Raw genomic sequence first — 14,049 nt, 5'->3', positions numbered from 1 at the left:
CGAGCGACAAAAAAAAAAAAAAAAAGATCATCTTCCGTTACAGCAACTTCCTTGAATCACTTACTGACACACACTGGACTCATGGTCATCTGTCAGTCTTGTTGCAGACTGGCTGTCAGATGCACGACAACCACGGGGCAAGTGACGGTTGGGTGCGCGCGCACACACACACACACACACACACACACACACACACACACACACACACACACGACACTAGCACATACAGGTCAGCTACACGTAAACAAAGGTAAAAAAAACCACACAAAAAAAAGCAGGTAAGGAAGAGCATAGCAATCTACGTCTAAGGTTTATTAGTGTTACATAAATTAGATTCTTTATAAATATTAGATTACACCAGCACCAACAGCACTACTACCACCATCACCACCACCACCACCAATAATACTACCGCCACCGTTGTCACCATTACAGGTACCATCACATCGGTCATTGTTACCACCACCACCACTATCATGCACCACCACCATCACGACCACCGTCACCACCAATCTCTCTTCCTATTGCCATCACCACTACTTCTACTACTACTACCACCACCACCACCACCACTACTAAAAAAAATTCAAAAGTGAATCATTACCTAGGCACACCTTCCCCTCAAGCCCCTCTCCTCTTACTACTCCTCCTGTTCTTCTCTCAGTACTTTTCCAGCGGCACCAAGTTCTGGCTGCTGGTGGAGGGCGGGTCCTTTGCAGCGTGCCGCCTCTCCCACCTCCGCTGCAGGGCGTAAAAGGTCGGGTGGACGTAGATCTTGCCGGTCCTCTCAGTTGACCACGGCTCTGATGGGACAGGTGACGGAGGATGGGGAGGATGATTTCAATGGTGAGATAAAACCAATAACTCTCATGAAGTAAATATTTCACCATCGCTTAAACTTAATGAGAATAAGGTGAGGATGAGAGTGAGAACGGTTTTAATGGTGAAACTAAACTACTAACTCTCAACACATAAATATTTCATCGTAATTTAATGAGACTGAAAACAGGTGAGGGTGAGAATAGGAGGGTCTATATCAACGTTAAAACTAAACAATCTCGTCCCTTCACTTACACCACAAGAAAAAAATAATGAAACGAATCATCTGAGAAAGTCGTGGGTTTTTGAGGCCTAATTAAATCGTCCCTGCAAACTTCACTATTTCCCAAGTACGGTGAGTAAAAAGGGGAATACTCTAAAGCTGCACGTGGCCTCGGTGGTCCTGTTCGTTTCCCTTGACTTACCGAAGTATCACCAAACCAACTTCACTAGTGACACATTTTTACCTCTAACTAATTAACAAACTAGCTAATTAACTAAACTAAACTTGCTAAACTGACTTTGTGAACTATAACCTTGTGAACCAACTAACTAACTCAACTAAACTAACTTTATGAACTATATGTCTTTCCCTTTTGCTTGAGAGACTATCTGGTGACTTACTGGTGAGGAGGGAGACGATGGAGCCCACGAAGACGGTGATGGAGACGCCGCAGAAGGAGTAGAGGGTGTAAGAGAGGAGGTAGAGGGGGAACACGTCCGGGCTGCAGGGAGAGACGAAGGTATATTAGGAGAGAAAGAGGGAGACTAAGAGAGAGCGAGAGAGTGAGAAATAAAAATATCTCCAGAAAGGAAAACTAGAATATGCAGTCATCAACAATTAATAGGACGAGAAGATATACAAACAAAAAAATAAGGAGGGAAAAAAAGTTTAAGAAGGAAATAAATCGGTAAAACATCAATACAAGAAAACCAACAACAACAGAAAAATCAAGATAACAAAATGAAAGAGAAAACCATCAATATAACAAGAAGAAAATAAAAAAAATCATTAAAATAAAAAAAGTTAAAACAAAAGAATCAATAAAAGATGACAAACAAAGGATAAAGCACTCAATCTAAAAAACAAGAAAAATGAAACAGTCAAGCAATACATTAAAACAACATACTAAAACAAAAATAAAAAAATGCCGAAAAACAAACAAACTTACTCTTCCGGGCTCTCGGTGGTGGAGGCAAAGGGAGACAAAGTGGAAGAGGAGAAAACGGAGGAGGAAAACCAAGAAGAATCAGAAGAAAACGGGAAGTCGGTAGCCGTGGAGGTGGTGGCGTTGCATCCCTCGTCGGAGAAGTCGAGGTAGGGCGTGGACACCCCCGAGAACATGGCGCCGACAGTGACCCAGAGGTTGAAGGCGAAGGACACCACCAGGCCCACCAAACCGCCCTAAGGAGGAGTAGGAGGAGGAGGAGGTGTTTAATGATAATAATAATAAAAAAAGACTAATACTAATAATAAAAATATTAATACGAATACTTATACTAAAGCCCCTGTCACACCTACCCGAATAAGGACGACAAACGCACAAAGACCCAAGTCGTAATGGTAATTTTTCATGGTCAGCTACTAAAATCGCCGGCATGCCGCCGAGTCTAGACGCTGTTCGGCTGTGTCGGGATGTGCCATGAATTTTTAGCTCATGCACTAAAAATTCTTGGCACGACCAGACTCTGTCAAGAATCGGTCCGCAGTCCGCGCATAATCGCGTCATCAGGTGATATCTGATATTCTTGAGACTGTTTTTCACCTCCCAGCCGTGATTCACCAGAACACTCTTTCTTGCTCATATGACTGGATGAATCAACACTATGTCTCATTTGTCACTCATCGAGGACAACACGCGTTAGTTTAGTCACTATTGTTAGATCTATAGTTCATTAAGAACATTTTCCTATCTGCTTAGCGTCTATGTATTCGACGAAATTTCTTAAAACGTCTTTTTCGCGCAAAAAAAATAAACAAATGGCATAGTTTCACTTTCCTGTCTCTAATGATGACGATGATGTTTTCATACCGGAGAGTTCTTATTTATCCTACAATGATGCTTTAAAATGTTCTGTGGTGCCGCAGTAACACAACAGTAACCTCGTGAACTCTATGTCCACCCTCACCTGGCAGGATTACCCATGGAAAGGTCAGGAAATGGTCATCACCAAAGGCCTAAAAGGTGCAGCCAGCAAATAAGTGGCCGTACCCTGCTCCGCCGCGGCTTGCGCGGGACAGCCGATTATTGTCAAGAATTTGGGGGGATTCTTAAAAAAAAAAAAAAAAAAAAAAAACGTTGAAATTCCTCGCCGGCAGAATCAGAATACGGCGACAATGCCTAGACCATTTCCGGACCACGCGGCGATCATGCCCCGGCCACTCGGCGGGCGTTCGTCGAATTTTAATGAGTCGGTGACCTGAATCAAGCCTCAAGACAGCTTGCAGGCTGACCGTCGGCGTGCCGCGGTCCGCGAGGCAACTGGCCGCCGACTGCCCCCCAGCGGGCCTGGGGGGAGTCGGGGACTTGGCAACACTGGGCCGGATTGGCACGCCGTGTCGTCGACGGCCACCAATAGCTCACTTTTATCTTCAAAGAGGGGGGAGGGGTCGGGGATAGGTCAGCGATGGGTCGGCGGGCGATCGACGTACACTCGCCGCCAGCCCGCCAGCTGCACCAAGAAATCGTGGCGCGGTCAGGCCAGAGTCTGTGACAATACCCCAATCGGTCGGCGATGGAAGCTACGACCGTCGGATGTCCATCTCAACAAAGTCGTAACAACGTCGTTTCGACGTCGGCAATGGTCGGCACTCAAGGGGATCTACTTACGATGGTCGTAACGCACGTCTGGCAGCTCGACATTCTAAAACTGTTGGCGCGTGGTCCGACGTCGGGAGGGCGCCGGGAGTCATGATCATGACTGTGTGACCACGGCCTCGGCGATAAAGCCGTTACGAGTCAGGCCTTGGCGCGTTTGCCGTCCTTGGTCGTGATGGTGTGACAGGAGCTTTAACAAGAAGAAGAAAAAGAAGATGATGATGATTATTGGAGCGTCCTATCTTGGCGCCGCAACTGCGGGGTCATATGGCGCCGAAAAGAAGAAGAAGAAGAAGAAGAAGAAGAAGAAGAAGAAGAAGAAGGAGGAGGAGGAGAACACCAACAACACCAACATCAAATACAGGAACAAAAAGAGAAAATAGAAATAATAGTAATATGAAGAAAAACAAGAAGAAACAGCAGGAGGAACGAGAGGAAAAAACACAAAACCAATACAAAAGTGTCACAGCTCAATAATTTCTTCCGTCCCTTCAACTCCCCCGGTCCCTGAGCCACTCACAATGGTGTTAGCAAAGGGACACATCATCCCCAGCAGGAAGAGGCCGAGCTGGGGCGCGTTGATGGTCCCCAATATGGTCTGGCACGCCTGGAACACACCGCCGACCTGCGTGGAGATAAGGCCAGCCACGACGCCCGCCATGCCTGTTATCACGCCTGTGGGGTAGAGAGAGGGAGTGGAAGGTGAAGGGAGGTAGGTGACGGGAGAGAAGACAATGGAGGAAAGAGAGGAAGAGAAGAATGTGATGGAAGGTATGTGAAGGGAGAGGAGAAGGAGGGGAAGGTGAAGGGAGGTACATAGTGGGAGAGAAGACTGTAAAAGAGAGAGGAAAGGGAAGGACAAGTGAAGGGGAAAGGGAGGTATCTGAAAATGAAGAGGAGAATGGAGGAGGAAAAGAGAAAGAGAGGAGGAAGGGAGAGAGGTGAAAGAAAACACACACACACACACACACACACACACACACACACACACACACACACACACATATATATATATATATATATATATATATATATATATATATATATATATATATATATATATATATATATATATATATATATATATATGATGGGGAGACTTTTTTACAGTAAAGGAGGCAACTCAAGGGCAAAAACAAGTAAAAAAAAAGCCCTCTAATCACTGCTCCTATATAAGAAAGTAAAGATGAGTGGCTAAAAGAGAGGTCAATTTCGGGTGGAGAGGTGTCTTGATACTCTCCTCTTGAAAGAGGTCTAGTCGTAGGTAGGAGGAAATACAAACGAAGGAAGGTTGTTCAAGAGTTTATCAGTGAAAGGGATGAAAGAATGAAAATGCTGGTTACTCTTGCATAAGGTATTTGGGCAGTATAAAGATGAGCTATAGTAGAAACTCGAGTGCAGCGGGGCCGCGGGAAGGAGGGGATTTCTAGGGAGTTTTCAAGTTCAGAAGAGCACTCAAAATATAAAAATTAATAGAAGATAAAAGATGCAACATTGCGGACGAATTTAAGAGATAAAAGACTCAGTAAGAGGAGAGGAATTGATGAGACGAAGGGCTTTAAACTCCACTCTGTCCAAGAGAGCTGTGTGTGGGGAGCCCCCCAAAACATGAGATGCATACTCCATACGAGGACAGATAAGGCCCCAGTATATGGAGAGCATCTGGGAAGGGTAAAATAACTGGTTGAGATGATACAGAACGCCCAACCTCGAGGAAACTGATTTAATAAGAGGAGATATGACGTTTCTAGTTAAAATTTTGAATTAAGGAAAGACCGAAGATATTTAGTGTTGAAGGTGACAGCTGAGTGTTATCGAAGAATAGGGGATAAGTTTTTGGAAAATTGTGTCGAGTTGACAGGTGGAGATATTGAGTTTTTGAGGCGCTGAAGGACACCAAGTAGGAAAAATCTATATTGAATGGAGGAAGAAGTTAAACACACACACACACACACACACACACACACACACACACACACACACACACACACACACACACAAGAAAAAATAAAGAACTGCAAGAAGCAGAGGCAGTAAAAAAATGAGACAACACTATAGAAAACAAGGAAGTAAAAAAAGACCAAACCCCTCAACGAGCAGGAGTCGAGAGTAGAAGACAAGTGAACTAACAAAGGGATAAAGATAAAGAGACTAAGAGACTCACTCACAACCACATTGACGTAGTTCCTCCGATCCTCCCGCATCCCCGCCACCCACTTGGAGTTCTTGAAGAAGTCCTCCCATAGCACGGCAGCCACGGCGTTGATCTGCGACGAGTACGAACTGTGGGGAGGGAGGGAGCGCTGAGGACGATGGTGTAGACTGTAGACTGTAGAAAGTAGAACTTATGAGGTATATATAGTTAAAGAAACAGAGAAGGATGATGAACAGTAAGGCACTAATGTATACAGGATCATGTAGATAGAAATGACAGGAATGTATGTGTCGCAACACAAGCTCTGTGTGGTGCCATCGTGTTTAGACTAGGTCAGGTTGTTTTGAGTGTCGACAGATGGAACCGGGAAGACCGCCACCTCGAGAGACAGAAGGCAGAGAAGAGGCGGTGGTGGTGAACGGTCGGTCTCTTTGGGTCGGCCTTTAGGCGGTTCCTCACGCTCACTGAGACTGTAAATACGTGTAAGTTTGTATAATAAATATTTATACTTACACTAAGAAGTATGAAGAGAACTCAGAGAGAGAGAAAGACAAAAGTGACGGTAACCCGCTCGGCCATACTACATAACATCCAAGAAACAGCTTGTGGTATATAAGGCCTTTTGTTACCTAACTGACTCACAACCAACCTTTGTGAAGTCCAGTAACTACTGTTACTCCAGTCCTGAACAGCGAGGTAACAGTGCGAGCCTAACTACCATTAACAAAGAACACACAGTTGTTACCCAAAACAAAAGCAAAACAAGCAAGAGATGACTGGTGTCCAATCGGCAAATTCCTCCATCTGTCGCCACTCTCAAAACAACCTGACGTAAACACGGTGGCACCACACAGAGCTTGTGTTGCGACACATACATACCTCTCATTTCCATCTACAGGTTCCTACATACATTAGTGCCTTATAGAACAGTGGAGTATAAGTTGTTGGGAGGGAAGGAGAACTAAGGAAGATGGTATAAGAAGAACATAAGGAGGCACAGGTATGGAAACAGGGAATGATGATAATAATGAGAGAACAGGTGAATAGAAGCTGCAAGGAAGGATATGGGAGCTGATGAGGAGCTTTTACGGAGATCATTACGAGACGCAGGTATGGAAAAATGAAATGATTATAATACTGATAGAACAAAACAAACAAAAAATAAAACAGAAAAGAATAAAGAACACAAGAGCTGCAGGGAAAGGGAGAAGCGCTAAGAAAGATGGAACAGTAGAAATTAGACCTTGATATGCTCCCCTGTCCCCTTACAGCTCCATAACTTCTTCCCCATCCTCTTCCTTCCTTCTCCCTCGCCTCACCTCAGTCCGCCAGCATAGAGGGCGGCCACAAAGAGTCCAGGCAGGCCGGGCAGGCGCGAGAGCCGGTCAATCACATAGAAAGGAACGATCTGGTCAGGCTTTTCGATTTCCCCCGTGGCCATGGGGTCGCAGTCAGCGTAGATGGCAAACACAGCGATGCCCATGAAGTTGCAGAGAGAGAAGACGGTGATGAGGATGGCGAGGCTGAGGTAGTGAGCGCTGTGAACGGAGACAAAGACTGGTTGGTTATGATGGTGGTAGGAGGATCGGTAGTGTTGGGGTTGGTGTTGGTGCTGGTGGTGGTAGTGGTGATGGCGTTTTTAGGGGTCTTTTTTTTTTTTTTACAACAAAGGAGACGGTTCACGGGCAACAAAAAGTGTAAAAAAAAAAGCCCGCTACTTACCGCTCCCAAAACAGACAAAAGTAAAGAGTGGCCAAAAGAGAGATCAATTTCTGGTGGAGAGGTGTCTTGATACACTCTTCTTGAAAGAGGTCAAGTCATAGGCAGGAGGAAATGCAGACGAAGGAAGGCTATTCCAGAGTTTACCTGTGTAAGGGATGAAAGAGTGAAGATGCTGGTTAACTCTTGCATAAGGGGTTTGGACAGAATAGGGATGAGCTAGAGTAGAAAGTCGAGTGCAGCGGGGTCGGGGGGTGGGGTGGGGGGTGGGGCATGCAGTTAGCAAGTTCAGAAGAGCAGTCAGCATGAAAATATCGTAGAAGATAGAGAGGCAGCATAGCGGCGGAATTTAAGAGGTAGATGACTGTCGGTAAGAAGAGGGAAGCTGATGACTCAACTATGTCCATGAGAGCTGTGTGAGTGGAGCCCTCCCACACATGTGATGCATACTCTATACGAGGGCGGACAAGGTCCTTGTATATGGACAGCATTTGTGCGAGGGAGAAGAACTGGCGGAGACGATACAATGTGTAACTGTGCGTCTTTTCTCTGTCTATCTGTGTGTCTCTATACGTCTGTCTTTTCTGCTCTCTCTCTCTCCCGTTCAATCTCCCTCTCTCTCTGTTCTTACCCCCTCCTTTCGTCCCCTTCCCTCCCTTTCCCTTCCTCTCCTTCCCTCTTCCTCCCCTTCACTAACTTTCTTCCCCCTCTTCCTCCCTTGATTTTCCTTTCTCACTCCCTTCCTCCCCCCCTCTCCCTCACTCCTTCTCCCTTCCCCCTTCCTCTCTCTCTTTCTCTCCCCTCAGCCACTCACCCCACGGCCTTCTTCCAGGTGGACACGGAGCAGATCCTTTGCACCTGCGGCTGGCCCATCCCGAAGACGATCAACGAGAAGAAGTAGCCCTGCACGGTGACGAGCCAGAGACTGTGGCGCTGGAGGGGGTCAGGGTCGATGCTGGGGGAGTGGCGGGGAAAATAGTAGATAATGGGTTTGGATGGGTGCCCTTCCCCTTTTCCCTTCCCTCATTCGCTGGCCTGACTAACTATTTCCCTTCCTTCTTCAGCTTATTGTTTCCCTTTCCTCACCTTACAGTAAAAAAGGTGTAGATTAATGCCCTTCCATTTTTTCTTCTCTTTATCCCTATCTGACAAACTACTTCACAACATTCTTGTTTCATTTCCTCCTTTCCTCCCTCCCTATAGAGAAATGCCTCTAAGGAAATAGTGGGAAAAAGGTGTGGATGAGTACTCTTTCCTTTCCTCATTCCCTTCCCTACCTAACAATTACTGATTAGGTTTTGGAAGACAAAGATTTAGGCAGGACTCGTAGCAATGGGTTTAGGTCAGGTGCATTATTTAGATTATTCATATCATTCATATCATTGGGAATAACGGAAGGAGTGGTAGCTAGGATAAATGTGCTTGACAGGCAGTCGTGTGGTGAGTGCAAGTACGACAAACACTTAGAAAAGACTTAAATAAATTCATGTATCAGTGTGAAGGCCGACTGTTCTTTGCTAATGCTCCGCCCTGCACACTCACTTGAACAGCTCCACCCGGTCATGGTCCCAGGCGATGTCCCACACCCTGTCCAGGCCGCCCACCTCCCCCACGGCCGTCGCGATGATCATCACCACGCCGCCCATCATCACGAACACCTGCAGGATGTCCGTGTACACCACCGCCCGCACGCCGCCCTGGGGAGTAGTGGTGAAGGTGGTGGTGAAGTGTGGTGATGAAAATTTGCTGGTGGTGAGGGATGGTGATGAAGCTGGGATTGTGATGAGGGTTGAAGGAGAGGTGATGATGGTGAGGGAAAGTGGATGGTAAGGTGTGATGATGAAGGGTGGTGACAGAGATGGTGATAAAATGTAGTGAAGTTTGACAAAGGGAAAGGTGATAGAGGTAACAGCACCTAGGAAAGAGATTATATAACTCTCTCTCTCTCTCTCTCTCTCTCTCTCTCTCTCTCTCTCTCTCTCTCACCCAGGAGGAGTAGATAGTGCAGACGACGCCCATGATGATGATGGACACCCAGGCGGGAAAGCCGGTCACGGTCTCCATGGCCAGCGAGGGGCTGTACGCGACCAGGCCCATGTAGAAGAAAGTGCCCACGAATGTTGTGACGACCATGAACGCCCGAAGACCCTTGGACTGGAAGCGCAGTTCAATGTACTGCGGGGAAGTGAACGAATGAGTTACCCATCTAGGGACCTAATTACTTGCTCCCTCTCTATTTATCTAGCCATTTACAGACCTGCTTACCTACCAACCAATTTTTACCCTGAATATAGTAACTTCTGACTGAAATGAAGTCGGTTATTCTTATTCTTATACTTAAGGCTGATTCACACTATACGTAAAGTGACCGGCACGGAACGTACCGTTCCGAGCCGACAAAATATTCGTCAATGGGAAACACACTGTTGTGTTTACACTGCTACGGACCTGCACGTCTCCGACGCGGACCTTCACCAGCAGTTGGCGGTCGGGATTGTCGGCGAGAATGTTTTGCAGGTCCGCGCCGGTACGGCCCGGTCCGGAGCCTGCCAGTGTTGGATAGTGTGAACACGCTTCCGTCACCGACCAGCACCAGCACAGCAGACAGGCGTGGCCTCGGGGAGCGTAGCACCGCATATTCTCTCTCTCTCTCTCTCTCTCTCTCTCTCTCTCTCTCTCTCTCTCTTAGTGAAACAATGAATGACAATATTAAAAAAAATATAGTAGCAATAATAGTATTCATGAAAATTTATTTTGTCAGTATATCCAACTTCGCTTGAAATTAATATTCATGCATTCATGTAGAATGTGTAGCTATTCAGACGTGCGCTGCTGAGGATAAACAGAGGTGAGGTGTGGTCAAGGCCCAAAGTAGTGGTCCTTACACTTGACGTGTGACCTGAGTTTTTACTGTCTTTTACTGATATCCTCAAGTAGATTTAGCAACTCATGAATGAGGTCTGGACAGCCTGAAATACTAATGGAATTTTTGTTCATCGTCCATCAGTTATTTGTATAGTGTTGCATATTTTCCTTCTGTTCTCCTTTTCTTTAATGATTTATGAACCCAAAGTCTTTTGTTTTTCTTTTGGAGATTTTCATTTTCCTCTTCTTCCATAAGAAGTTCTATCACTGCCAAGTCATTGTCACTAATATTCTTGAATATGGTTAGCACAGCTGAGATGTGCCCGGGGTGAATGCAGGCTGTTCCCGGCCCATGACGGTCCCGTGCAAGTCCGGGCCGTTTACGTGCTGGTGTAGCGTGAGTACACATGCTGTTGCCGGTCCGTTACGGTCCCGTTCAGGTACGGTCACGCCCGTAAACGTGCTGGTTTAGTGTGAATCGGCCTTTATTCTATACACTTCCTATACTCATCCTATACTCCTGCACTCCTCATCCTCGTTCTTGTACTTACTGTGTATACGCTGATGATCTTGAGGGGGTAGAATACGGTGAAATTAACCAAGTGCACGAATACAAAGCCGAGAGCCATGCCGAACGTGTTCATCCAGAGCTGTGTTCCATACGAGTACATCTCGGCCGCGTTGCCTGTGTGTGTGGGAGAAAGTGAAGGATATAGATAGACAGATAAGTAGAGGAACAGATAGATAAACAAGAAGATAGATGGAAAGAAGACTGAGAGAGGGAGAAAGAAAATTCCTCCTCTTCCTTCATATCTATAATCCTCCTCCTCTTCCTCCTCCTTCTGCTCTTCTTCTCACTCATCCTCCGCTATCAATATTCCTTCTCCTTCTCCTCTATTTCCATCTGATACTCTGTTTTATGAATTCTCCTACTCCTCCTCTTCATCTTCTTCCAACACCTACTACGCCTTCTACTACTACTATTATTACTACGTTCTTTTTTCTTTTACGTCTTGGTCTATGACGCCGGTAGGCTTTCTTGGTGGGGCCTGGTGGACAGCCCCAGTCTGTAGTGGCGCAGGCGAGTGCTTTTAGGGGCGCCATCTTGCTTGGCTCAAGCTGGCCCCCGAAGCTCAGTTTTTATGCAATTTTCGAGAAAATCTTGAGTCCGTGTTGATAGATGGTTTTCAGGACAGCATGTGGGTAGTCTTAGTCCACTCGGCGGTGATTGAACAAGTGTTAATAGCACAATAACTGTGCTAGATCGGCGTCGCATGACCCTCCAACACAGCCCTAACAATTTATAGTATGCAACTAGGGGTCTAAAATGGAAAATGCTGAAAAGTAAAGATGGCGCCACTATAAACACTTGCCTGCGCCACAACGGGCTGGGGCCGACCATCATGCCCCACTATGAAGGCCTACCGGCGCCACAGGCCAAGACGTAAAAAAAAAAAAAAAAAAAAAAAAAAGCTGACTTTGTTTATAATGCCTTGTTGTAGGGTTCAGCAGGGCTAACAAATGGTATTATACAATGTCATGTCTACAATGCATGGTTAATCCAGGAAAACAACTTAAAGAGAACAACAAGAAGATGGACAATCTGTTGATCGGCGTCTGTGACGCCGATAAAAATTGCAAGCTTGTTTGTCGCGGCGGGCGGGACAGGAACCTGCACGCTGACCTCTCAAAACACCGCCTTCCCTCAACTACTACTACTATTTCTACTCCACCTTCAAACACTCACCCACGACAGTCACGGAGGAGATGGCGCCTATCATGGTCGAGAGCGCTATAGCGAAGGGGTTCATGGCTCGCCCCCCCATCAGGAACTCCCCGGCCGTGCTCTTGTTGTCCGCCTTCCGTGCATTGCGTCGGCTGATCCATCCTGCCACCACGCCCGTGCCCAGCGACAATACAAGGGCGATCGCAAACACTGCCCAGTCCCACCCCGTGAACTGCCCACTGCTGCCGCTGCCTCCACTGCCTTCACCCATGTTTATGTATGTCTGTGGTGGTGTGTGTGTGTGTGTGTGTGTGTGTGTGTGTTGGTTGATCAGGATGCTGGTCCGGGTTCAATTTATCTTTACTGGGTCACTATCAGTACGTTCTCTTAGCCTCCCTGTGTCTTTGAGAGTTTCAGCGTTTGTGGGTGCATGCATGTGAAGGTGTGGTAAAAAGGTTCACGTGTGTTGGTTGATGAAGAATCTGGTTCGAGTTAAATTCTTCCTCCCTGGGTCTCTGTAGTCTTGTTTTCTTTGCCTTAACCTCCTTACGTTCTTATGTTCTTATATGTTCGTGAAGGTGTGTCTGTGCTTATGGGTAAGTACGTTGGCGCAGCACAGATATTCGTATGTGTTGGTTGATGAAGATGCTGGTCATGGGTTCGATTTTTCTTGATTTGGTCTCTATAAGCTGTGTGTCTGTGAGTTTTTGTGCTTGTAGTTTATGGGTATGTACGATGGCGTGACACTATGTTCGTTGGTTGAAGATGCTAATCCTAGGTACGATTCTTCCTCACTGGGTTTCTGTCAGTGTATTTTCTTAGCCTTTGAATGTCTGTGAGTGTCTGTGTCCGTGTTTATGGGCAGAATGTTTCGTAATTGCTGTTTAGGCCACTGTCCGAGATTAGATTCTTCTTCATTGGGTTTCTATCAGCATGTCATGTGCGCCCTGTGATAACGAGAAAAGAATATATGAAGATACGAACGAAGGTGAAGGGATGGGACGTGTCATGTAATCGTTTACAATTCAGTGGGAAAACACTTATAAGCTACGAAGTTTATAATTCAAAAGATAGAAAAAAGGTAATGAAAACGTCAAAGAGATAAGCTGGTAGATGTGATCCTTCACAGATTAAAGGATAAAAAATGAGACAAAGTACATATATCAAAATTAAGAAAATGGGACCGAAAGCAAAGAGCCATTTTCCAATTTTCAATCTTCGAATTTCTAGGGAATGCAAATATAAACGTTGAGGCTTATCCTTATAGTATAAAATTTTTCAACCCGTGAATCATTTTGTTAAGTAGGATGATAGACTTGTGTAAAGATTTCACGAAGTAAGAAAAAAGGGAGGGTCGAAAAAAATAATTAGAAGTCATAAAAAAAGAAAATTTATGGAAGAAATTATAAAAAGGAAAAAAAAAATTAATAGAGGAAAAGCAGAACAAATAATTATAAAGAAGAAAATATCATGAAAACAAAACAAAACATGAAGGGTGAAGGAAAATGGCCCGACCTGAGAGGAGACGAGACGAGACGAGATGTAAATACGATGGCAGCTTGGTGATGAATGGTCGAGGTTAATGTGTGATGGAGATACGGTCAGGGGATGAAGGGGACTGGTACAATCGTGGGACACAAGTGATGACACACTGTCCACTGAGTTTCGTTCACCGGCCCCGACTTTAAAATATATACACCGCATGGAAGGAGGCTAATGTTCAGATATGTCACTACATATACACTCTCCATAATTTATTAGATATGAATTTGTCAGTTGTGCACAGTGATAACAAGTTTTAAATTCGCGGACGAAAATGTCTCTTTACATTTCGTTCAAATTTAGTCAGGGACAGATAAAGTTGTTTACAACGCTATTATGCATATGAATAAATGTTGTATCCATTCCTGCAACGTCCTCGCTAAGAAAATACGACGAAAACATTG

The 14,049-nt window shown here is 45.5% G+C and overlaps 1 protein-coding gene across 1 annotated transcript; it reads right to left on the bottom strand.

The window, feature by feature from the left end:
• Positions 1-297: 297 nt before the first annotated feature.
• LOC126996120 (sodium-coupled monocarboxylate transporter 1-like) lies at positions 298-13,768 on the bottom strand. Its single transcript, XM_050856322.1, has 12 exons — positions 13,619-13,768; positions 12,125-13,050; positions 10,929-11,062; positions 9,499-9,687; positions 9,055-9,209; positions 8,327-8,467; positions 7,113-7,331; positions 5,803-5,921; positions 4,159-4,313; positions 1,992-2,224; positions 1,444-1,544; positions 298-803 (listed from the first exon to the last, which is right to left on the bottom strand). The coding sequence occupies exons 2-12, from the start codon at positions 12,372-12,374 to the stop codon at positions 661-663; spliced, it is 1,839 nt and encodes a 612-aa protein (XP_050712279.1). The 5' UTR covers positions 12,375-13,050; positions 13,619-13,768; the 3' UTR covers positions 298-660.
• Between the last annotated feature and the right edge of the window lie 281 nt (positions 13,769-14,049).

Source organism: Eriocheir sinensis, chromosome 9 (assembly GCF_024679095.1).
Source record: "Eriocheir sinensis breed Jianghai 21 chromosome 9, ASM2467909v1, whole genome shotgun sequence".
Taxonomy (NCBI): Eukaryota; Metazoa; Arthropoda; class Malacostraca; order Decapoda; family Varunidae; genus Eriocheir; species Eriocheir sinensis.
The sequence above is the reverse complement of the archived record's forward strand: the minus strand, read 5'-3'. Positions and strand labels throughout refer to the sequence as shown.